General features: G+C 44.5%; 1 protein-coding gene across 5 annotated transcripts in view; it reads left to right on the top strand.

Annotated features, from left to right (window-relative positions):
* The window catches only part of acacb (acetyl-CoA carboxylase beta), a 117,397-nt gene that overhangs the window by 24,780 nt on the left and 72,859 nt on the right, over positions 1 to 19,758 (top strand). For all 5 annotated transcript variants that reach the window (XR_009447257.1, XM_048555998.2, XM_048555999.2 and 2 more), the window contains 6 exons: positions 893 to 1,102; positions 4,147 to 4,317; positions 5,329 to 5,490; positions 5,954 to 6,117; positions 10,498 to 10,648; positions 12,519 to 12,622. Coding sequence is in view for 4 of the 5 variants with exons in the window: in XM_048555998.2 (XP_048411955.1) it covers positions 893 to 1,102; positions 4,147 to 4,317; positions 5,329 to 5,490; positions 5,954 to 6,117; positions 10,498 to 10,648; positions 12,519 to 12,622 (962 nt within the window). In the remaining variant the exon portion in view is untranslated. The remainder of the gene's footprint in view (positions 1 to 892; positions 1,103 to 4,146; positions 4,318 to 5,328; positions 5,491 to 5,953; positions 6,118 to 10,497; positions 10,649 to 12,518; positions 12,623 to 19,758) is intronic.

Here is a 19,758-nt window from a genome sequence, read left to right as displayed (position 1 = left end):
TGTTGCAGTTAGCAGTAGTATGCAATGGATGACACCAACGGCAAGGTTATTGTAAGAGTTGTATTGGAATGAAGAGCAATAGTTATTTGGTTGCGAGGCATGGATGTCTCAGCATTGCCTTATCAAGTGTACTGGAACACACCACCCTTTTGAAGGTGGAAGGATCTCAAGGGGAGCCAGTCTTTTCTGTGGGTGTTTGCTCAATGACAAGCCTTTCTGAGAACAATATATGGTGAGACAGGACTTGAATTGGACAATAGGCCAGTTTGCTAAGATGCAGCGAGAAAACTCTCTCGGCCTCATGGTAGAGATTTCTCCCAAAAACTTTTGATTTGACCAACAAAACAAGATTCAGCCCTGTGCCTTTTCTCATCCAGTCTAGAGTTAGTAAGAAAACATGTATTCCTATCCTTCCCAGCCAATATTTCCCCAGGGTGATCACTGAATTTTAATGCAAATTCCATTACAGATCTGCAGGGTATTGTCATTTCCATTATGCAATGCATAAATAAACTTTGGATTAGAGGACTCCATGAATGCTGCTCAAGTAAGTATTATCTATTGACTGTCAATTAAATGCAGTACAAATTGTCACAGGTGGGATTTTCTTTTGCAGATACTCTCTCTTCTGCTCCATGAGATGAAGTTCTATCCTATGGAAGTAGCACCTACTTGGTGTCTTTCCTAATTAATTGAATCCAAGAAATGAATGTTTGCACCCACTACAGAGCTAATTCTTGTAGCAATGGTGTTGTATACAAGCCAGAAATAATCAGCTTTCATCTGTATTAGTGAGAATATGCATGACATAAACTGCAACGAAATTCAGCCTCTTAAAGTGAAATGTTACTGTATTCCTGTGGTGAAATAAACCTGTAGTTTTATTCTGCAGGTTCAGACTGAGGTTCCGGGATCTCCGATTTTTGTCATGCAGATGGCTCAACATGCACGACACCTTGAGGTGCAGATCCTTGCAGACCAGTATGGAAATGCTATCTCATTGTTTGGGAGGGATTGTTCCATTCAGCGTAGGCATCAGAAGATCATTGAGGAGGCACCTGTTACTATAGCAACTCAATCAGTGCTTGAGTATATGGAACAGGTAAGTATTAATTTGGGAGTTGGAGTTGGACTTTGTGCTCAAGTAGCAGTTAGTTTACAATGGGAATGTTTTGCAGTGGCATCTGTGATTTCAACATTGCTGTTGGATAAACGGTCTTGCAACACAGCTCATCAGGTCATTGTACTCATGAAAGAGAGATAAGACCATCAGTGCCTTTGATTAATTTCATATACTTGAACGTTGCTCTGGATTTTGCGATCACTGACAATGGGATGGCTCCAGTTATTTGTTAAACTTAGATTTGGCCATAAACTTTCCACAGTTATTTTTACTGAAACAAGTGGTGATCAAGAATCTGTTTCATCACTTTACAGGAGAATCTGTGTGAACAGGGTATGCAACTCATTAACCAACCTGATTGAAGAATCTTTAATAACGTGCTGAGAAACTGAATCAGGAATTTTAAATTGAAACAGTCAATGCCAAGTTGTGAAGAGGAAACAAAATATAGAAAAACAAAAAGACTTCCATCTATATTACACTTTCTTACAACTACCAAAGACTCAAATCACTTTACAATGCTTACTTTTGAAGTGTTATCACTAATTGTAGGAAATGTAGCAACCAATTTTGTGCCCAACAAATGTACACAACAGCCATGTGATAATGAGATAGTAGGAACTGCAGATGCTGGAGAATCAGAGATAACAAGGTATAGAGCTGGATGAACACAGCAGGCCGAGCAGCACCAGAGGAGCAGAAAGGCTGAAGAAATGAAGAAGGGTCTAGGCCCGAAAAGTCAGCTTTCCTGCACCTATGATGCTGCTTGGCCTGCTGTGTTCATCCAGCTCTACACCTTGTTCTCTTGGCCATGTGATAATGACTAGATAATCTGTTTTCATGATATTAATTGAGCAATAAATATTGGTCAGGTGACTAAGGATAACTTCCCCATTCTTCTTCAAAAATCTTTTGCCTCCATTATAGCAGGCAGATGAGACCTAAAAAAAGAAGTTTTAGGACAGAAAGAAAAGAGAAGGCAGGAAATAAAAGTTCTCTTCAGTAATGGTGAACTATTATTTTGGCTGCAGAATCTAAGCCATTAAAGATTAAGCCAGTGTAGAAACCAAACTTACAATTTTTCCTCTCGACCATTGTTGCCGAATTTTGTTTTTCTCCTGTCTCATCCAGAAGATACTGGAGTTAGAGCCATTAAGACTTCAGGTGTATATAAAGCTAGGATGGATGTGATGAAATTGAAAAGAGTGTATAAAAGATTTACCAGAAAGTTACCAGAACTGGAAGATTTGACTTGTAAGGAGAGGCTGAATAGGCTGGTGCTTTTTACCCTGGAGTGGAGGGGATTGAGTGATGACATTATAGAGTCTTATAAAGTCATGAGGGGCACAGATAAGGTGAATAACAAATGTCTTTTCCGTAGGGTAGGGGAATTCAAAACTAGAGGGCATAATTTAAGGTGAGGAGGGAAAGATTTAAAATGGACCTGAGAGGCACGTTTTCCACACAGTGGGTGCTGCATATGTGGAATCAACTGCCAAAGGAAATGGTAGATGCAGGTATTGTTACAACATTTAAAAGACATTTGGACAGATTCATGAATAGGAAAGGTTTAAAGAGAAATGGGCCAAACACAGGTAAGTGAGGCTAGTTTAGTTTGGGAAGCCTGGTTCGGCATGGATGGGTTGGACCAAAATGTTTGTTTCCATGCTATATGACTCTGACTTTATTTAAAAAGACACAAGGATTTTATGGAAAATGAAATCAAGGACTTTATTGCTAAACCTTTGAGAATACATTGGCTAGTCTCCAGAGGAGAATTTTAAACAGAGATTTTATAGAAATGTTCAAAATCTTAAAATATTTTAATAGAATAAATGGAAAGAAATTATTGCCAATGATATAAGGATCAGTACAGGAGGGCACAGATTTAAGATATTCAGCAAAAAATCTAGGGGCCACATGAGAAAAATGATTCAAATTGTGTCAAATAGTTATGAACTGGAATTCAAAAGGGTGTCAAAGTGGAATCAGTCATAACTTACAAAAGATGTATTAAAGAATTAATTGAAACCAAAAATTGGTGGCCTGTTGTTCCAAGAACACAATGGGGAGTAGTTGAATGGTTTAGAAACATAAAAGCAAGAGTAGGCTATTCGCCCTCTTGAACCTGCTCTGCCATTCAGTATGATCATAGCTGACCATCAAGCTCAATACACTAATTCCACCCTGCCCCCAGTCCCTTGGTCCTTATAGCCACAAAAGCTATATCTATCCCCTCCTTGAAAACACATATTGTTTTGGCCTCAATCACTTTCTGTAATAGTGAATTCCAAGGACGATTTATTATCTGGGTGAAGAGATTTTTCGTCACCACTGTCTTAAAAGGTTTACCCCTTATCCTTTAGCTATGACCCCTCTTTCTGGACTGTCCCACCATTGGAAACATCCTTCCTGCTCTAACCTGTCTAGTCATGTAAGAATTTTATACGTTTATAAGAGATTCTCCCTCATTCTTCTAAGCTCCAGTCAATAAAATCCTAATTGACTCAATCCCTCTTCATACATGACTGTAGACCCAAAGCAATGTGTTTGACTCTTAACTGCCATCTGGACAATTAGAGGTGGGTAATAAATGCTGACCTGGCCATTGATGCCCTTATCGAATGAATGAATTTTTAAAAATTACTTTCAGTGACTTGTACATGAGGACACCCAAGTGTCGTCAAACATTTCCCTGTCTCAGTTTGCTGCCATTCAAATAATAATCTGCCTTCCTAATTATCCACATTGTACCGCATTTGCCCACTCAGCCTGTCCAAATCACACTGCGACATCTCTGCATTCTCCTCACGGCTCACCTTTCCACTCAGCTTTGTGCCATCTACAAATTTGAAATTTTATATTTAGTATCTAGATCACTTTTTCATTGAACAAGCACAAGTACAAGCACAATGGGCTGACAAGCTTCCTTCTGCATTGCATGATTGAATGAAATTTTTAGTGATTGACAGAAACCACAAAATTGAATTGCTAATTTTGTACGTAATCTCATTATTTTGTAGTGTGCAGTGCGAATAGCCAGAATGGTTGCTTATGTTAGTGCAGGCACTGTAGAATATCTCTACAGCCCAGATGGGAGCTTCTACTTCTTGGAACTCAATCCTCGCTTGCAGGTTGAACATCCCTGCACTGAGATGGTGGCAGATGTCAACTTGCCTGCTGCCCAATTACAGGTAAAATATAGAGCGATTTGTCTGGTGAAGTTTGACTCTATGTTTGTGTTTGTTCTTTAAAGGCTTGTATTCAATGGTTTTAAAAATTTGCTAGAAAGTCATTATCTCAAGTACAGGTGCCTTTAAAATATTTGGAAACCAGAACTTGATATAGAGTTGCAAGGTTTTTTTTATTAGAAATGAAATTGTTATCGGGAAATACATAACTTTAATTTGTATACAATTAGTTTGATTTTTGGTGTTGTTGCAACTATTTACAGATTGGTTATAGAGTTGGTAAAATGAGAAAGCAATGAATATTTTATTCTGCTTTCATCTTTGTGCTTTCTTCCAAATCTGAAGTGTAATCTTCAATAAGAATGAAATCTTCAACAACCTGTATATTTATTTCATATATTTAAACTGTCTTTATGTATTTAATTTGTTGCCTTCTCGGGAACATTAAAGAAGAAACTATTGTTTCTCATCATGTGAAATATGCAGGCAAATATCCAAGAAATTGGTCAGATTGGTAAAATTTTGAGATCCATTTTGTAGGAAGTGATAGAGATAGAGAGGTTTATGGAAGGAATTAGAATTTAGGGTCAGGGCAACTGATGGCATTGCCAAAATGGTGAGCAAAAAATTAATGTATGTTCATTAGAGGCCAAAATAAAATGACTCAGAAATCTTGGAGGGTTGTGGAGCAAGACAAGATCTCAGGAATATGAATGAGTAAATGTCATGAAAGATTTATCATTATTTGTCGAATTCAGGACTTTTTGTACTGTGGCCTGATAGGAAATGGGTTGCAATTGCTCTAAATTAGTTTAGCTTACGACATGCAAGGGACCCAAGCACTTTGAAAAGGCAATGATGTTTCACTGTTTTATCCATCCCTAAATCTAAATTACTGCTAAATTAAATTTTAATGTTTGAAAATACACTGGCAATGTAAAGTAATTAGAATACCGTGTTAGTCTGTGATTTTTGCAGTTTTAAAATGCTGACGTTCTTTCGTTTTTGCTGCAGATCGCCATGGGGATCCCCTTGCATCGGCTTAAAGATATCAGAATCTTGTATGGTGAAAGTCCTTGGGCTGATACACCAATTAACTTTGAGAAACCAATAAATATTCCAAGGCCCAGAGGCCATGTTATCGCTGCCAGGATCACAAGTGAAAACCCTGATGAGGTACAATTCAGCCTTAGCCTTAATAAATGTGACTTCTTACCCATAAGCATAAATAAGTAATTTATCCTTTTAAGTTATTTGCCTTTACTTCTTTAATGAGTTCTTAGACTTGATGGTAAAAGAAAGAAAGAGCAATGAGGAGGAAGAATCAAAAGTAATCGTAGTTGGAAACATACATTTGCTCCATCTCAGTTTATTCATCTAAAATTTAACAATACACTTGTATTTCTCCCACTGTGTGATGTAGATGTATCAAGTGAATAATAAGGTTTCATTTCCAACACCTTACCTGGAAGAGCATTCTGAATACTAATGACTTCACATAAAGAATTTGTTCCTGATTTCATGTCTAAATTGCCCATGTATTGTTCAGCTTGCGCTCCCTTGTTCTAATGGCTTGGCTTAACGTCAAGCATTGTGCTGAGTGTTCACTTAATTTATTTTCCTTTGTTCTGTCACACAGGGATTTAAGCCCAGTTCAGGAACAGTCCAGGAATTAAACTTCCGCAGTAATAAAAACGTCTGGGGATACTTCAGTGTGGCAGCTGCTGGCGGCCTGCATGAGTTTGCTGATTCCCAGTTTGGTCACTGCTTCTCCTGGGGAGAAAACCGTGAGGAGGCTATCTCGTTAGTACAGATTGGATAGTCCAATATCTTATTGTTTGTTACTCTTGCTGCATTGAGTGGATACACCACAATATATTTTCTATAGGGCATTGCATAATTTGGTGTTGAAATTTAAATATATAGTCATAGCCATACAGCACAGAAGCAGACTCTTTGGTCCAAACAGCTCATCCTGAACATAATCGCCTCTCTTTCCTCTCTATCCTTTCTCTCTCCCAACCCCTCGCTCCCTCCCCCTCCCTTCTCCCTCACCTTTTCTGTCCTATCATCTCCCTATGCCGCTTCTCCCTTCCACTGTCATCTCCTTTCTCTCTTCCCTTTTCTTCACCTTTTTCCATCTCACATCTCTCCTCTTCTACCTCTCTTGTCTCTGCTGCCCTCTCCCTCTCTTGTTTCCCATCTCTTATCCTGTTATCCCTCAAGACCTTGACCTGACACACATGGAAGCATTCCACAAAGTATCATATCTGATCAACAGGAAGTTCTGTTTTGCGTTGTTTTGTTCCTTGTCAATGATTAACTAGGTAAAAGGGGCCTGCTCCTCGTTCAGATCCCTCCAGACTTACCCTATTCAGGTGCTTATCACGTACTTTAAAATTTGTATCCGCATCCACCACCTCCTCACGACATTTATTCCACATGCAAAATCACCCTCCATGTAAAAAATTTGCCCCTCATATTTTTTTAAAATCTCTCTCATCTCATCTTATAAATGTGCCCTCTAGTCTTGAAATCCTCCATCGCAGAGAAAAGAAAACTGCCATTAAGACTACCGATTACCCATCATTATTTTATAAACTTCTGTAAAGTCACCTCTCAAATCCCTACGCTCTAGTGCAAAAAGTCTCAGCCTATCTGGCCTTTCTTTATAACAATATTTTCCAAATCCTGCTGCCAGCAGTGGTTCAGTGGGTTTTCCAATCAAGAGGCTCAACAGCAAACCTGTGCAGAATTGCTTCTGGGCTCCTGGAGTGGAAGACCCTTACTCAGAGGAACTTGATATGTAATCAAGGGAAGAGTGAAGATGGGAGAGGATAGTGGTGCTAGATGAAAGCCACCAACTTACCAATTGCTGCTAACCTCCATCCCCTGTGAACTCCACCTAACCCACTGCACCCCAGTAACCCCTCTCCCGTTCCCTACTAAGACCTTATCCTCTCTTACATCCCCACCCCCCAATTCTTTAATTGCCCCACTAACCTCCCCACGTAAATCCAAACCTCACTTCCCCCAACCACTCCAAACTGTACAGCCCCTACCTCGCTTCCCAACATTCATCTGCTATCACTCACCACCTGCTTGGGATCCGGGTAATCCTGAGCCTCAGGCAGGTGTGGTGCTGGCATCATCTATTCCTCCCCCAGTGGCAGCAATGTTGATACACAAGTTGCCCTCTGATTGGTCAGCAGCTGTCAACAGATGTCACGACACTCCTCCCCCCCACCCCAAGTGTCCTTTATCCCAGGCAAGGTCCACCATTACCCTGTCGAGCATCTGATTGGGACAAATTGTGATGGGCCTTCACTAATAGGGTTGATGGATGCTTTCACAGGCTTTCCAGCTGACAGCAGAGATCTCCATTTCCTTCAAAAGCTTCTGCCCATGATACTACTCAACCTGAAAATCACACATAGGGCCTGTTCCAAATAGTCACCAAGGGCTATATATTGACATATAGAAAACTGGTGGATTAGGGTTTGGTGGGGCTGTTGAGGTTGTTAAGGTCTGAAGAATGGTCTTCCATCCCAAAATCTGCATACAGCCTGCTTGCTTCTGCTTTAACTTAGACAGAAAGAAGGGAAAGCAGCCAAGGACGTGGGATGGAACTTTTATAGTAATAATGAGGCTGTGAACCTCATTGCCATTCAGCTTTTAAAATTACCTGCTGCATTTCCCAAGCATCAGTAATCCAGCAGCTCCCCCAAGGCAAGTTTGAATTCATGAACTAAGTTCCTTTATGTTTGCCTTCTGGATCCAGGTTTCTCTCTGAGAAGCCTGTGTAATGACATATCCCTATCCCCCAAATTCTTATCCCCTTAGCCTACTATTCCGTCCTGAAGCCTCACTTGGACAGAGATGAGGATCAGGATGGCTCTGGTCTACTGTAAAGAAAAGTTACTGCAGTGGGATTGAGATTATGCATCCTGCAGATCATGGTCGAGAGTATAAGTGGCATGAAATACTGACAGCAGTCAGAATGTTAAAAAAAGTCACAAGCGTTTCAATGACTACTTGTCTCCGAAAAATGATATTTCAGTTAGAAGCCCTGTGGGACAAGTCTGAGCTGGAGGAAGCTACTGAGAAAATTGCTAGGCTTGTAAAAATAGAGTTTTGTGATTATACAGCAAGAGAAGTGAAAGGGAAAAAAAAATGAAGTTAATAAGGATGAAAGAGACATATCAAACCTTTTTGTGAAAGCTAAAATCTTGTATCAGACAGTTCCAAGCATTTAGTGTCACACTCTACATTTGGTAGAGAAAGGAATTTCTCACCATTACTGAAAGTTGGTTTTGTCCTTAAGACTGAAACAACAGCATGACGATGTAGTGAATCTCTTAAGAATCTTAACTGACCAACAACAAAAATGTAGTGATTTCATGACACTTGGATAAGGAAAATAGCAACCTAAATCAATATGTAACCAAAATCTATTGTCAAGGATTTTATAGCACAGCATTTGGAAAGTAGTGGCAGGATCAGACAGAGTCAGCATGGATTTATGAAGGGGAAATCATGCTTAATAAATCTGTTGGAATTCTGTGAAGATGTAACTAGTAGAGTTACCAGTTGATGTAGTATATTTAGACTTTCAGAAAGCATTTGACAAAGTCCCATTTAAGAGATTAATATGCAAGATAAAAGCACAAGGGATTGGGGAAGTGTATTGAGATGGATAGGAAACCAGGAGAGGAGTCAAAGATTAGGGATTAGTGGGTCCTTTTCAAATTGGCAGGAAGTAACTAGTGGGATGCCACAGGGATCAGTGCTGGGAACCCACTGTTCGCAATATATATGAATGATTTCGATGAGGGAGCAAAATGTAACAAGTCCGGATTTGCATGTGATACCAAATTGGGTGGGAGGGTGAACTGTGACCAGGATGGAGAGATGCTTCAGCATGATCCTGACAGATTGAGTGAGTGAGCAAATCAATGGCAGATGCAGTGTAATTTGGATAAATGTGAGGTTATTCACTTCGGAAGCACAGACAAGAAGGCAAATTGGCCTGAATGGTTGTAAATTGGGAGAGGGGACTGTGCATTGGGACCTGGGTATCCTTGTGCACCAGTTGCTGACGGTAAGCATGCAAGTGCAGCAGACAGTAAAGAAGGTAAATGGTATGTTGGCCTGCATTGTGAGAAATTTTGACTACAGGAGCAGGGATGTGTTGTTGCTGTTGTACAGGGCCTGAGTGAGATGGCCCCCGGAATATTGTGTGCAATTTTGGTCTCCTTCCCTCAGAAAGAACGCTCTTGCTCTTGAGGGAGTGTAGCGAAGGTTTACCAGGCTGATTCCAGGGATGGCGGGTCTGACCTATGAGGTGAGATTGACCAGGTTGGGGATAACATAATGTGGAGCTGGAGGAACTCAGCAGGCAAGGCAGCATCAGAAAACAGGAAAGCTGATGTTTCGAGTCTGGACCCTTCTTCAGAAAAAGAATTTTTTTTTCTTCAGAAGAGTCCTCTGATGCTGCCTGGCCTGCTGTTTTCCTCTAGCTCCGTACTGTGTTATCTCTGACTCCAGCAGCAGCAGCAGTTCTTACTATGTCTGATTGACTAGGTTGGGATTGTTTTCTCTAGAGCTCAAATGAAAGTTGATGGGGGTTGGAATCACATGGAATCTTATAAAATCCTAACAGGACTGGACAGGGTAGATGCAGGGAGGATGTTCCCAATGGTGGGTGTGTCCAGAACCCGGGGTCAGAGATGAGAAGACAAGAGTAGTGAGCCTGTGGAGTTCATTACCACAGGAAGTAGTTGATGTCAAAACATTGAACGCATTCAAAAGCAAGTAGATATAGCACTTGCAGTGAATAGGATCAAAGGTTATGGGGAGAAAACAGGATTAAGCTATTGAGTTGTACAATCAGCCATGATCATGATAAATGACAGAGCAGGCTCAAAGGGTTGAATGGCCTCATCCTGCTCCTGTCTTCTATGTTTCTATGTGTGTTTCTATAATGTTTAGCTATTTAACTTTGTTTTCCTCGTTTTTCAGTTTTGTACCAAGATTCCGTACCTGAGTACCTTTGTACCTAAGATGGCACCATATCATGTGTTCTGCTTTGGAATTTCAGAAGAACTATCAAAAAAATGTACTATAAAGCAATGAATATAATGCTGTGATCTTATCAGTATTTGACTGCAATAATTCTTTTAGGAATATGGTTCTAGCGCTTAAGGAACTCTCAATCCGTGGAGACTTTAGAACAACTGTCCAGTATTTGATCAAGCTGTTGGAAACAGAGAGCTTTCAGCTTAATACCATTGATACTAGCTGGCTTGACCACCTCATTGCTGATAAAGTACAGGTAATGATATTGACGGAGCATATGAGGGAAAAAGTTATGTCCGTGGGAATTAAATAAGACATAGCTTTCGTTAAGTCTCTTTAAACATTCTGCTCCAAGGCCAGTTCAGACTAATTAATAAAAAATTGCTTTTCTATATTGACTTAATTTTGAAGTGTAGTCACTATTATAATGTGGGAAATACAACATCCAACTTCCACAAGTCAAGCATCCACAAAAAGTTTAATGTTCTTGCGAAGCTTTGAATTACAACCAGCCAGTTAGGCAAGCAAGTCAATGACCTCAACCCCAAAAAGTAATGTGTTACTTGTTTCTGTATTCCTGACGTCTCTTGCTGGATAAATATTGTACAGAATGCTGAGGATAACTCCCGTGCTTTTCTTTTACATCCAGCTAAGAGAACTGATGGGTTCTCTGTTTAAGGTCTCTGTGGAAAGCGTGGTACTTCTGCCAGTGACTCATCCTTCAAGACTGACTAGAGTCATTAGCCTTAAGTCTTGTGCTCAAATTATGAGTTGAACACAATATTCTGATTCAGAGGTAATTGTGTTACCAGATTTCCACCACACTTGCATATCTCTAAAATTCATAACCATAGGCAGTCAGTACTATGAGCTGTGAAGTAGATTGGTTTGGAGGTTGGTGGATCATTGCGTTATATCATGAAATGGTGGTGCTTACGAGTCCCAGAATACAGAGTTCCTGATCTTTTGATTTTGTTGATCAAAAGGAGTTGCCAAGCAAAACATAAAAGCTATCCTGGCACAAAAGTGGGAGAAATCTACAAACATGAATTTGGAGCTAGACTGCGCCAGAAACTGAACTGGACCAGACAGATAAACATTGTGACTTCAAAAGCAGATCAGAGGCTGGCAATTCTACTGCAAGTAACTCTCTAGACTCTATGAATTCTGTCCAAAAGGCATAAGTCAGAATTATCTTTCAATACTCTCCACCAATGTTCTTAGCACCATTCAGGACAAAGCAGCCCATTTACTTGGCATCAGGAGGAGGGAGAGAAATCCTGGCCCCTAGTGCTGTTCCTGGCCCTGTCGTCAGCCCCCATTCTGACCATAATGAGCCCTCAAAGTCCCAGGCATAGATTACTGGCCCTGATGTGCTCTTCAGTCCCAAATTATGATTGACATATCATCAACACTGCTCTCTCAACATTCATTCATTCCCTCCACAAACAATGCACAGTAACAGCAGTGTGTACCACTTACAAAATGTGCTGCAGTAATTCACTAAGGCACTTTCAGCACCTTCCAAACTTGCACATACTACCACCAAAAATTACAAGGCAGTAGCTACCTGGGACTATCACACCCTGCAAGCTCCAGTCCAAATCTCACGCCATCCTGACTTTGGATTACAGTAGATCACTGTTCTTTCACCGTCAGCCTCCTCACATCCTTTCCTGACAGCACAGTGACTGTGCCTGCCCCAGATGGTCAACAATTCAAAAAGGCAGCTCATCACCACCTTCTCCAGGGTAATTACAGTTGGGCAATAAATGTTGGCCTAACCAGTGATACCCAGGTATTATGACTAAATCAATCAAAAGGATTTTTAAAAATTACAATAAATTCCCTTCTCATTTTTCTAAACTCTGCCAGTTCAGTGCTATCTTACTCTAGTATCTTGTGAAAGAAAGGGAAGTGTAATTGGCAAAGTAGGGAGTGCTTTGCTGAAGTTGGAATTAAAATGTTTTTGAATAGAGCAGTTCATTTGCTTCTGATATGTTTGAATAACCACGTGGTGCTATAATGAAAGCTTGTGTTGCCTAGTAATGATACCCTTCACGTGCAAGAATGAGTTAAGAAATGCAAAACAAGAACTGTATTAATTAATATTTTTCTCCCTTTAGGCAGAGAGACCAGATACAATGCTTGGAGTGGTGTGTGGTGCTTTACATGTGGCAGATTCAGCCTTTCAAACAAGTATGACCAACTTCCTACATTCTCTTGAAAGGCAAGTTATGGATGGGGTCGGTTGGGGTAAGGTCTGTGTATACAGGGGAGATGAGTTGCTGGGTCATTGAGAATTGTTTGAATAGTGTGATATAACTATCTTGCATGTTAATCCAGGTTATTAACATGCTAAGGAAGAATTTCCTCAGTTGAATGTGATTTAAGAGTATTGGGAGTAAGTCCAAAAGAAAAGTTGCACCAGGCTTAAAGCAAATCCAACAACCTCAACTGAAATTTGACATTTGTTTTATTTCCAATTGACCATCTTTCTGTTAACAGGCAATCTGTGTATAATTTTCAGAAAGATGCACAGCAACATTTAGCTTGGCGGCGCAGGCAATTGGTGGATTTTATATTCTTTGCAACTGTTGTTTAATGATGTATAATGTGCTGTGTATCTTGTGAGAAATAGGTAGTGAAATTAATTCCGAATGAAAAATAGAGAAAGTCCAAAATAATAGCAGAGAAATCTGAATGTTACTTCTTTTTTTACTGTCAACCACTGCTCAGTTGTTAGCACTTCTCAACTCTGCACCAGAAGGTTGGAGTTTCAAGTCTGACTCCTGAACTTTGGCTCAATTGTTAAGGTGGACGCTCTAGTGTGGCACTGAAGAGGTAAAAATAGGAAGTGTTAGAGTAACTCAGCAGATCTGAAAGAGAAAGAGAAAGAGTTAACATTTTATGTCCGATGTGACTATTTCAGAACTCAAGATGCTTTAGCTGGTCTGAGAGTGGCTTAATATTTGGATCTGTGCATGAGGTTCTTGTGAAACTGTACTGTGAAAAATTGAGATTTCAGCACTCCAAGTCGTAGACAGCATGGAAACAGATCCTTTGGTCTAACTCATCCATGCTGACCAGAAATCCTAAATAAATCTAGTCCCATTTGCCAGCATTTGGCCCATATCTCTCTAGACCCTTCCTATTCTGGATGTGAGTTTGCTCACTGAGCTGGAAGGTTTGTTTTCAGACCTTACATCACCATTCTAGGTAACATCATCAGTGAGCCTCCGACGAGGCGCTGGTGTTATGTCCCGTTTTCTATTTATCTGGTTAGGTTTCCTTGGGTTGGTGATGTCATTTCCTGTGTTGGTGATGTCATTTCCTGTTCTTTTTCTCAGGGCATGGTAGGTTGATTTGGAGCCAATGTGTTTGTTGATGGAGTTCCGGTTGAAATGCCATGCTTCTAGGAATTCTCATGCGTGTTTCTGTTTGGCTTGTCCTAGGATGGATGTGTTGTCCCAATCAAAGTGGTGTCCTTCCACATCTGTATGTAAGGATACGAGTGATAGTGGGTCATGTCGTTTTGTGGCTAGTTGATGTTCGTGTATCCTGGTAGCTAGCTTTCTGCCAGTTTGTCCAATGTAGTGTTTGTCACAGTTCTTGCAAGGTATTTTGTAGATGACGTTTGTTTTGTTTGTTGTCTGTATAGGGTCTTTTAAGTTCATTAGCTGCTGTTTTAATGTGTTGGTGGGTTTGTGGGCTACCCTGATGCCAAGAGGTCCGAGTAGTCTGGCAGTCATTTTGGAAATGTCTTTGATGTAGGGGAGAGTGGTTATGGTTTCTGAGCCTGTTTTGTCTGTTCGTTTGGGTTTATTGCTGAGGAATCGGCGGACTGTGTTCATAGGGTACCATTCTTTTTGAATACGCTGTATAGGTGATTTTCCTCTGCTCTGCATAGTTCCTCTGTGCTCCGAATCACAGCGTTACTCAAAAAACTTCAAAAATCTGGAGAATTAAACAAGAGAGACTTCCAAAAAATGAAACCAGATGGATCCAACACACCACGCTTCTATGGACTACCAAAAATTCACAAACCAGGAGCCCCCCTCAGACCCATAGTGTCGCTACTTGAAACACCAACCTACAGATTAGCCAAGGAACTACACCAAAGACTAAAACACCTAGTAGAAGACTCCCACCACTCCATTCGCTCCACCCAAGAATTCCTGAACACCATCAAAGACACCAGGATAGAAGAAGATGAAATAATGGTCTCCTTTGATGTAACAGCCCTGTTCACATCCATCAACATCAACCTGGCCAAAGAAACACTGATGACACTATTAGAAGAACAGAAGACACATACACCAGACACCACCAACCTCATCAGCAAGGACAACATCATCAAGCTAGTGGACCTATGCCTCACCACCCACTTCACTTTCAATAACAAAACCTACAGACAAACCAACAGTACACCCATGGGATCTCCGATATCAGGGTTCTTAGCAGAGGCAGTAATGCAGAGACTCGAACAAACAGCTCTGCCAGTCATCCAACCCAAACTTTGGGTCCGCTACGTGGATGACACCTTTGTCATCACTAACCAAAACAAATTAGGGGAAACCTTCAAGACCATCAATAATACCCTTTACTGACATAACATTCACAAAAGAGGAGGAAAACAACAACAAACTGCCATTCCTAGATGTCACAGTAGAGCGAACAGTCAATGGGGAACTTCAAACCAGCGTCTACAGGAAAACAACACATACGGACCAAATACTGAACTACAGGAGCAACCATCCCAACACCCACAAACGAAGCTGCATTAGAACATTATTCCAATGAGCCACCACACACTGCAGCACAGAGGAACTACGCAGAGCAGAGGAAAATCACCTATACAGCGTATTCAAAAAGAATGGGTACCCTACGAACACAGTCCGCCGATTCCTCAGCAACAAACCCAAACAAACAGACAAAACAGGCTCAGAAATCATAACCACTCTCCCCTACGTCAAAGACATTTCCAAAATGACTGCCAGACTACTCGCACCTCTTGGCATCAGGGCAGCCCACAAACCCACCAACACACTAAAACAGCAGCTAATGACCTTAAAAGACCCTATACAGACAACAAGCAAAACAAACGTCATCTACAAAATACCTTGCAAGAACTGTGACAAACACTACATTGGACAAACTGGCAGAAAGCTAGCCACCAGGATACATGAACATCAACTAGCCGCAAAATGACATGACCCACTATCACTCATATCCTTACATACAGATGAGGAAGGACACCACTTTGATTGGGACAACACATCCATCCTAGGACAAGCCAAACAGAGATACGCACGAGAATTCCTGGAAGCATGGCATTCCAACCGGAACTCCATCAACAAACACATTGGCTCCAAATCAATCTACCATGCCCTGAGAAAAAGAACAGGAAATGACATCACCAACGCAGGAAATGACATCACCAACCCAAGGAAACCTAACCAGATAAATAGAAAGTGGGACATAACACCAGCACTTCGTCGGAGGTTCACTGTTGATGTTACCTGGAATGGTGACAAAACATCTGGGAACAAACCGGCAAGCTTAGTGAGCCAGCTTACATCTGGATCAAAATAAAGACCCACTCTCTTGTGGACTGAGAGGAGGAGAGCGCTGTCTTGGAGGTGAAAGGAGGACGTCGGGTTGGCTGTGCACCCTTGCGACCAGTGGATCTTAATGCTGGCTTCGGCCTAACGCTGGTTCAGGGGAGCAGCCAACCTGCAACGATGGCTGCGGCAAGTGCTCGTGCCCCAGGTCAGGGGGTCCGGAACACCATCCGTGTTTCTGTAAAGAAGGTGGATGAAGGTGCACCTGTGGACTACACCTTCTTCGTGAAGAGGGCCCTGTTGGACTGTTGTGGGTTCGCTGCTGCGGACATTTACTGCCTGCAGGATTTCCCCGGAGGAGGTTTTTACGACGTGACCTTCAGGAGTGCCAAGCTTTGCGAGCGCTTCCTGGAGGTTTTCAAGGAGAAAGGAGGTGAGGGCCCCCTCTCTGTATTGACCGCTGTCCCGCTGTTTGTGATGCCAGCGCAGAGGAGCCGTATGGTGACTGTACACATGTACAACCCGCATGTGCCAGCAGTTGATGTCCTGACCTTCCTCGGAAGGTACGTGAAGGTGGAAGGGGACCTAACTGACATCATGGACCCCTTTGGCATCTGGACGAGTAAGAGGCAGGTCAAGGTGACGCTGAGGATGGGCGCGGACGGGAATGTCGTACACCCACCGTCCAGCTTCGCGATCGGCGGGAGCAAGGGCTACCTGACCTATGCAGGGCAACCTAAAGTCTGCCATGCCTGTGGCAGGTCAGGTCACGTGGCGGCCGACTGCAAAGCCACCATCTGCAGGGAGGAGGGACACCTTGCAAAGGGTTGCCCACAAGAGAAAAGCTGCAACCTTTGCAGGGAAGCGGGCCACCTCTATAGGGCATGCCCGTGGCGGGGGACCACCTACGCCCAGGTCGCCGGCAGGGGCAATGCGGGGCCAGCCCCCCCAGAGGAGAGGAAGGCACCAGGGCCCAGCAAGGACCCCACTAACGTGCAGGAGGGCCAGGCCGTGCAGGAGGGCCCAGCCCCGCAGGATGGGCCCGAGGCCAGCAAAGCACCCCTGCAGGCTCCGATCCCCCCCCGACAACCCGGAGTCGATGGAGGTGGCGACAGGCGACCCAGGGGAGTGGACAACAGTCTGGAAAGCGAGGAGGAAGGTGCGTCAACGGGCCCAGGAACCGCAACCATCAGGCGGGAAGAGGCAGCTACAGGGGGGCTATAAGAGCTCCTCTGACGAGGGGAATTCGGAGAGGGCCCACCCGAAGCAGAAGTTAAAGATCTCGAGGGGGAAGGAAAGCAACACCCCGCTTCCAGGTGATGGGAGGCGTCCTGAGGCTCCCTCCGACACCCAGTTAAGTGCCGCTGGAGCACTAGAGGGCCCCCCGGAACTTCCAGGCGGGAAGGAGGAAACAGCGCGTCCCCAGCCTGACCCGGAGCCGGACCCTCCTGCCTCCGCACCCCTGACGGGGGGATGCCACCCGGAAGGCAGCACGGACAGTTTCCTGAGCCCGGAGAGCGTCCAGCAGTTAGCCCGGACAATGGGCATGAAGGGACAGATGGAGGGGCTGGATCTTGGACTTGGGGAGGGTACTGCGGTCACTGCCCACAATGGGGGTATGAGTTGCAAGCATTAATGTGCGCAGCGTCAAGTCAACCGCAAGATGTGTGTCCACGTTGGCCTACCTGACCACCATCAAGGCGGACCTCCTGTTTCTGCAGGAGTGCGGGATACCGCACCTCGGCAGGTACGGGAAATGGTCCGGCGCCTGGACCTGTGGGCCTTCGATCTGGTCGGGGGGTAACGACTGTCGCTGCTCGGGCCCGGCTATTCTGCTGCGGGGGCGCAACTTCACCACCTCTCAAGTTCAGGAGGTGGTGGGGGGGGCACCTCCTAGTGGCTGTTGTCACCTACAGGAACGCTCCCCTGAGGCTGATCAACGTGTACGCCCCAGCGGTACGGAGTGAGCGGTTGGCCGTCCTGCAGCGGCTTCCACCCCTGCTGGCTACGTCCAGGCCGGTCATCCTAGGCGGAGACTTCAACTGCATCATTGATGCAGATGGAAGATCCGGCGTGGGGACAGCGGGTGGGGGGAGTCAACTGGACGTCACATCCAGATTCCTGATGGGCACGGTGAAGGATGCCAAGCTGCTCGACGTCTTCAGCACCCCTGCAGACGGAGCAGCAGAGGTACACCTGGTCGCGGCCAGACGGGTCTATTCGCTCAAGGATAGACTTCCTGTTTGTGTCACGGACGTTCTCGGTCAGGTCCACCGGCGTCGAGCCGGTGTTCTTCTCTGACCACTGCCTCCTGCTGGCCGACTGTCACTTACAGGACGACCAGCCGGCCGGCAAAGGGACGTGGAAGCTCAACACGACTCTGTTGACCCCAGAGAACGTCGAGGAGCTTAAGAGGGAGTACGCCGGTTGGAGAACCGTGAAACCCCTCTTTGAGTCTCCAGGCGACTGGTGGGAGACGGTGAAGGAGAACATCAAGAGGTTCTTTGTCCTCAAGGGTGTTCAGAAGGCAAGAGAGAGGCGGGGAAAGCTGTCGCGAATCCAGAAAAGGGTGCAGAACCTACTCCTTCTGCAGTTGATGGGGTTCGATGTCACGGAGGACCTCCGCGAGGTGAGGGGCCAGCAAGCCTCGCTCTTCGCCGCAGAGGTCTCCAGGATAATCTTCCGGTCCAGGGTCCGCTCCGTGGAGCAGGACGAGATGTGCTCGCGTTTCTTCTTTCAGAAGGTGCACAAAGAGGTGCTTAGCCGGCTCAAGGAGGACGACGGCTCGGTGATGTCGTCTCGGCCCGACATTTTGAGGATCAGCAGATCCTTCTGTGCCGGACTGTACGACACAAAGCCCATGGACAGCACAGCCTCCGAGTCGTTCCTGTCGTCTATCACGGAGGTCTTGGATGACGGCACGAGGGAGTGGCTGGACTGGCCGATATCCCTGGACGAGCTGACCAGAGCCCTCAATTCCTTGGAGAGGAATAGGACTCCCGGAAGCGACGGCTTACCGGTCGAGCTGTATTCTACTCTGTGGGGCCTGGTCGGCCAGGACCTGCTGGAGGTGTACGATAGTGCGCTTCGGGCAGGGGAAATGTGCAAGTCCATGAGGAAGGGCATCATCACCCTCATTTACAAGAGGAAGGGGGAGAGGGAAGAAATTAAGAATTGGCGTCCCATTTCACTTTTGAACGTGGACTACAAAATCCTGGCCATGGTCATTGCCAACCGGGTCAGGTCTGTCCTGGAGTCAGTGATTCACCCTGACCAAACCTGTGCTGTGCCGGGCAGGAAGATCGCTGAGAGCCTTGCGCTCATCAGGGATACGATCGCCTACGTACAGGACAGGCGGGTGGACACCTGCCTCGTCAGCCTGGACCAGGAGAAGGCCTTCGACAGGGTCTCTCATGCTTACATGAGGGACGTCCTCTCCAAATTGGGGTTCAGGGAGGGCATCCGCAATTGGATCCGGCTGCTCTACACCAACATCGTTAGCGCAGTCTCGATCAACGGGTGGGAATCAGACAGTTTTCCCATCAGATCTGGAGTCAGGCAGGGCTGCCCGCTCTCTCCTGCCTTGTTCGTGTGCTGTGTGGAGCCGTTCGCCGCATCCATCAGGAAGGACGTGAGCCTGAAGGGTGTGACTATCCCAGGCAGCGGAGGCCTTCAGGTCAAGACCTCCCTGTACATGGACGATGTCGCCGTCTTCTGCACCGATCGTCAGTCGGTGAGTAGGCTATTGGACATCTGCGGCCAGTTTGAACTGGCCTCGGGTGCCAAAGTCAATAGGGGGAAG

This window comes from Stegostoma tigrinum, chromosome 26, assembly GCF_030684315.1.
Source record: "Stegostoma tigrinum isolate sSteTig4 chromosome 26, sSteTig4.hap1, whole genome shotgun sequence".
Taxonomy (NCBI): domain Eukaryota; kingdom Metazoa; phylum Chordata; class Chondrichthyes; order Orectolobiformes; family Stegostomatidae; genus Stegostoma; species Stegostoma tigrinum.
This window is presented reverse-complemented; position numbering and strand designations above follow the sequence as displayed.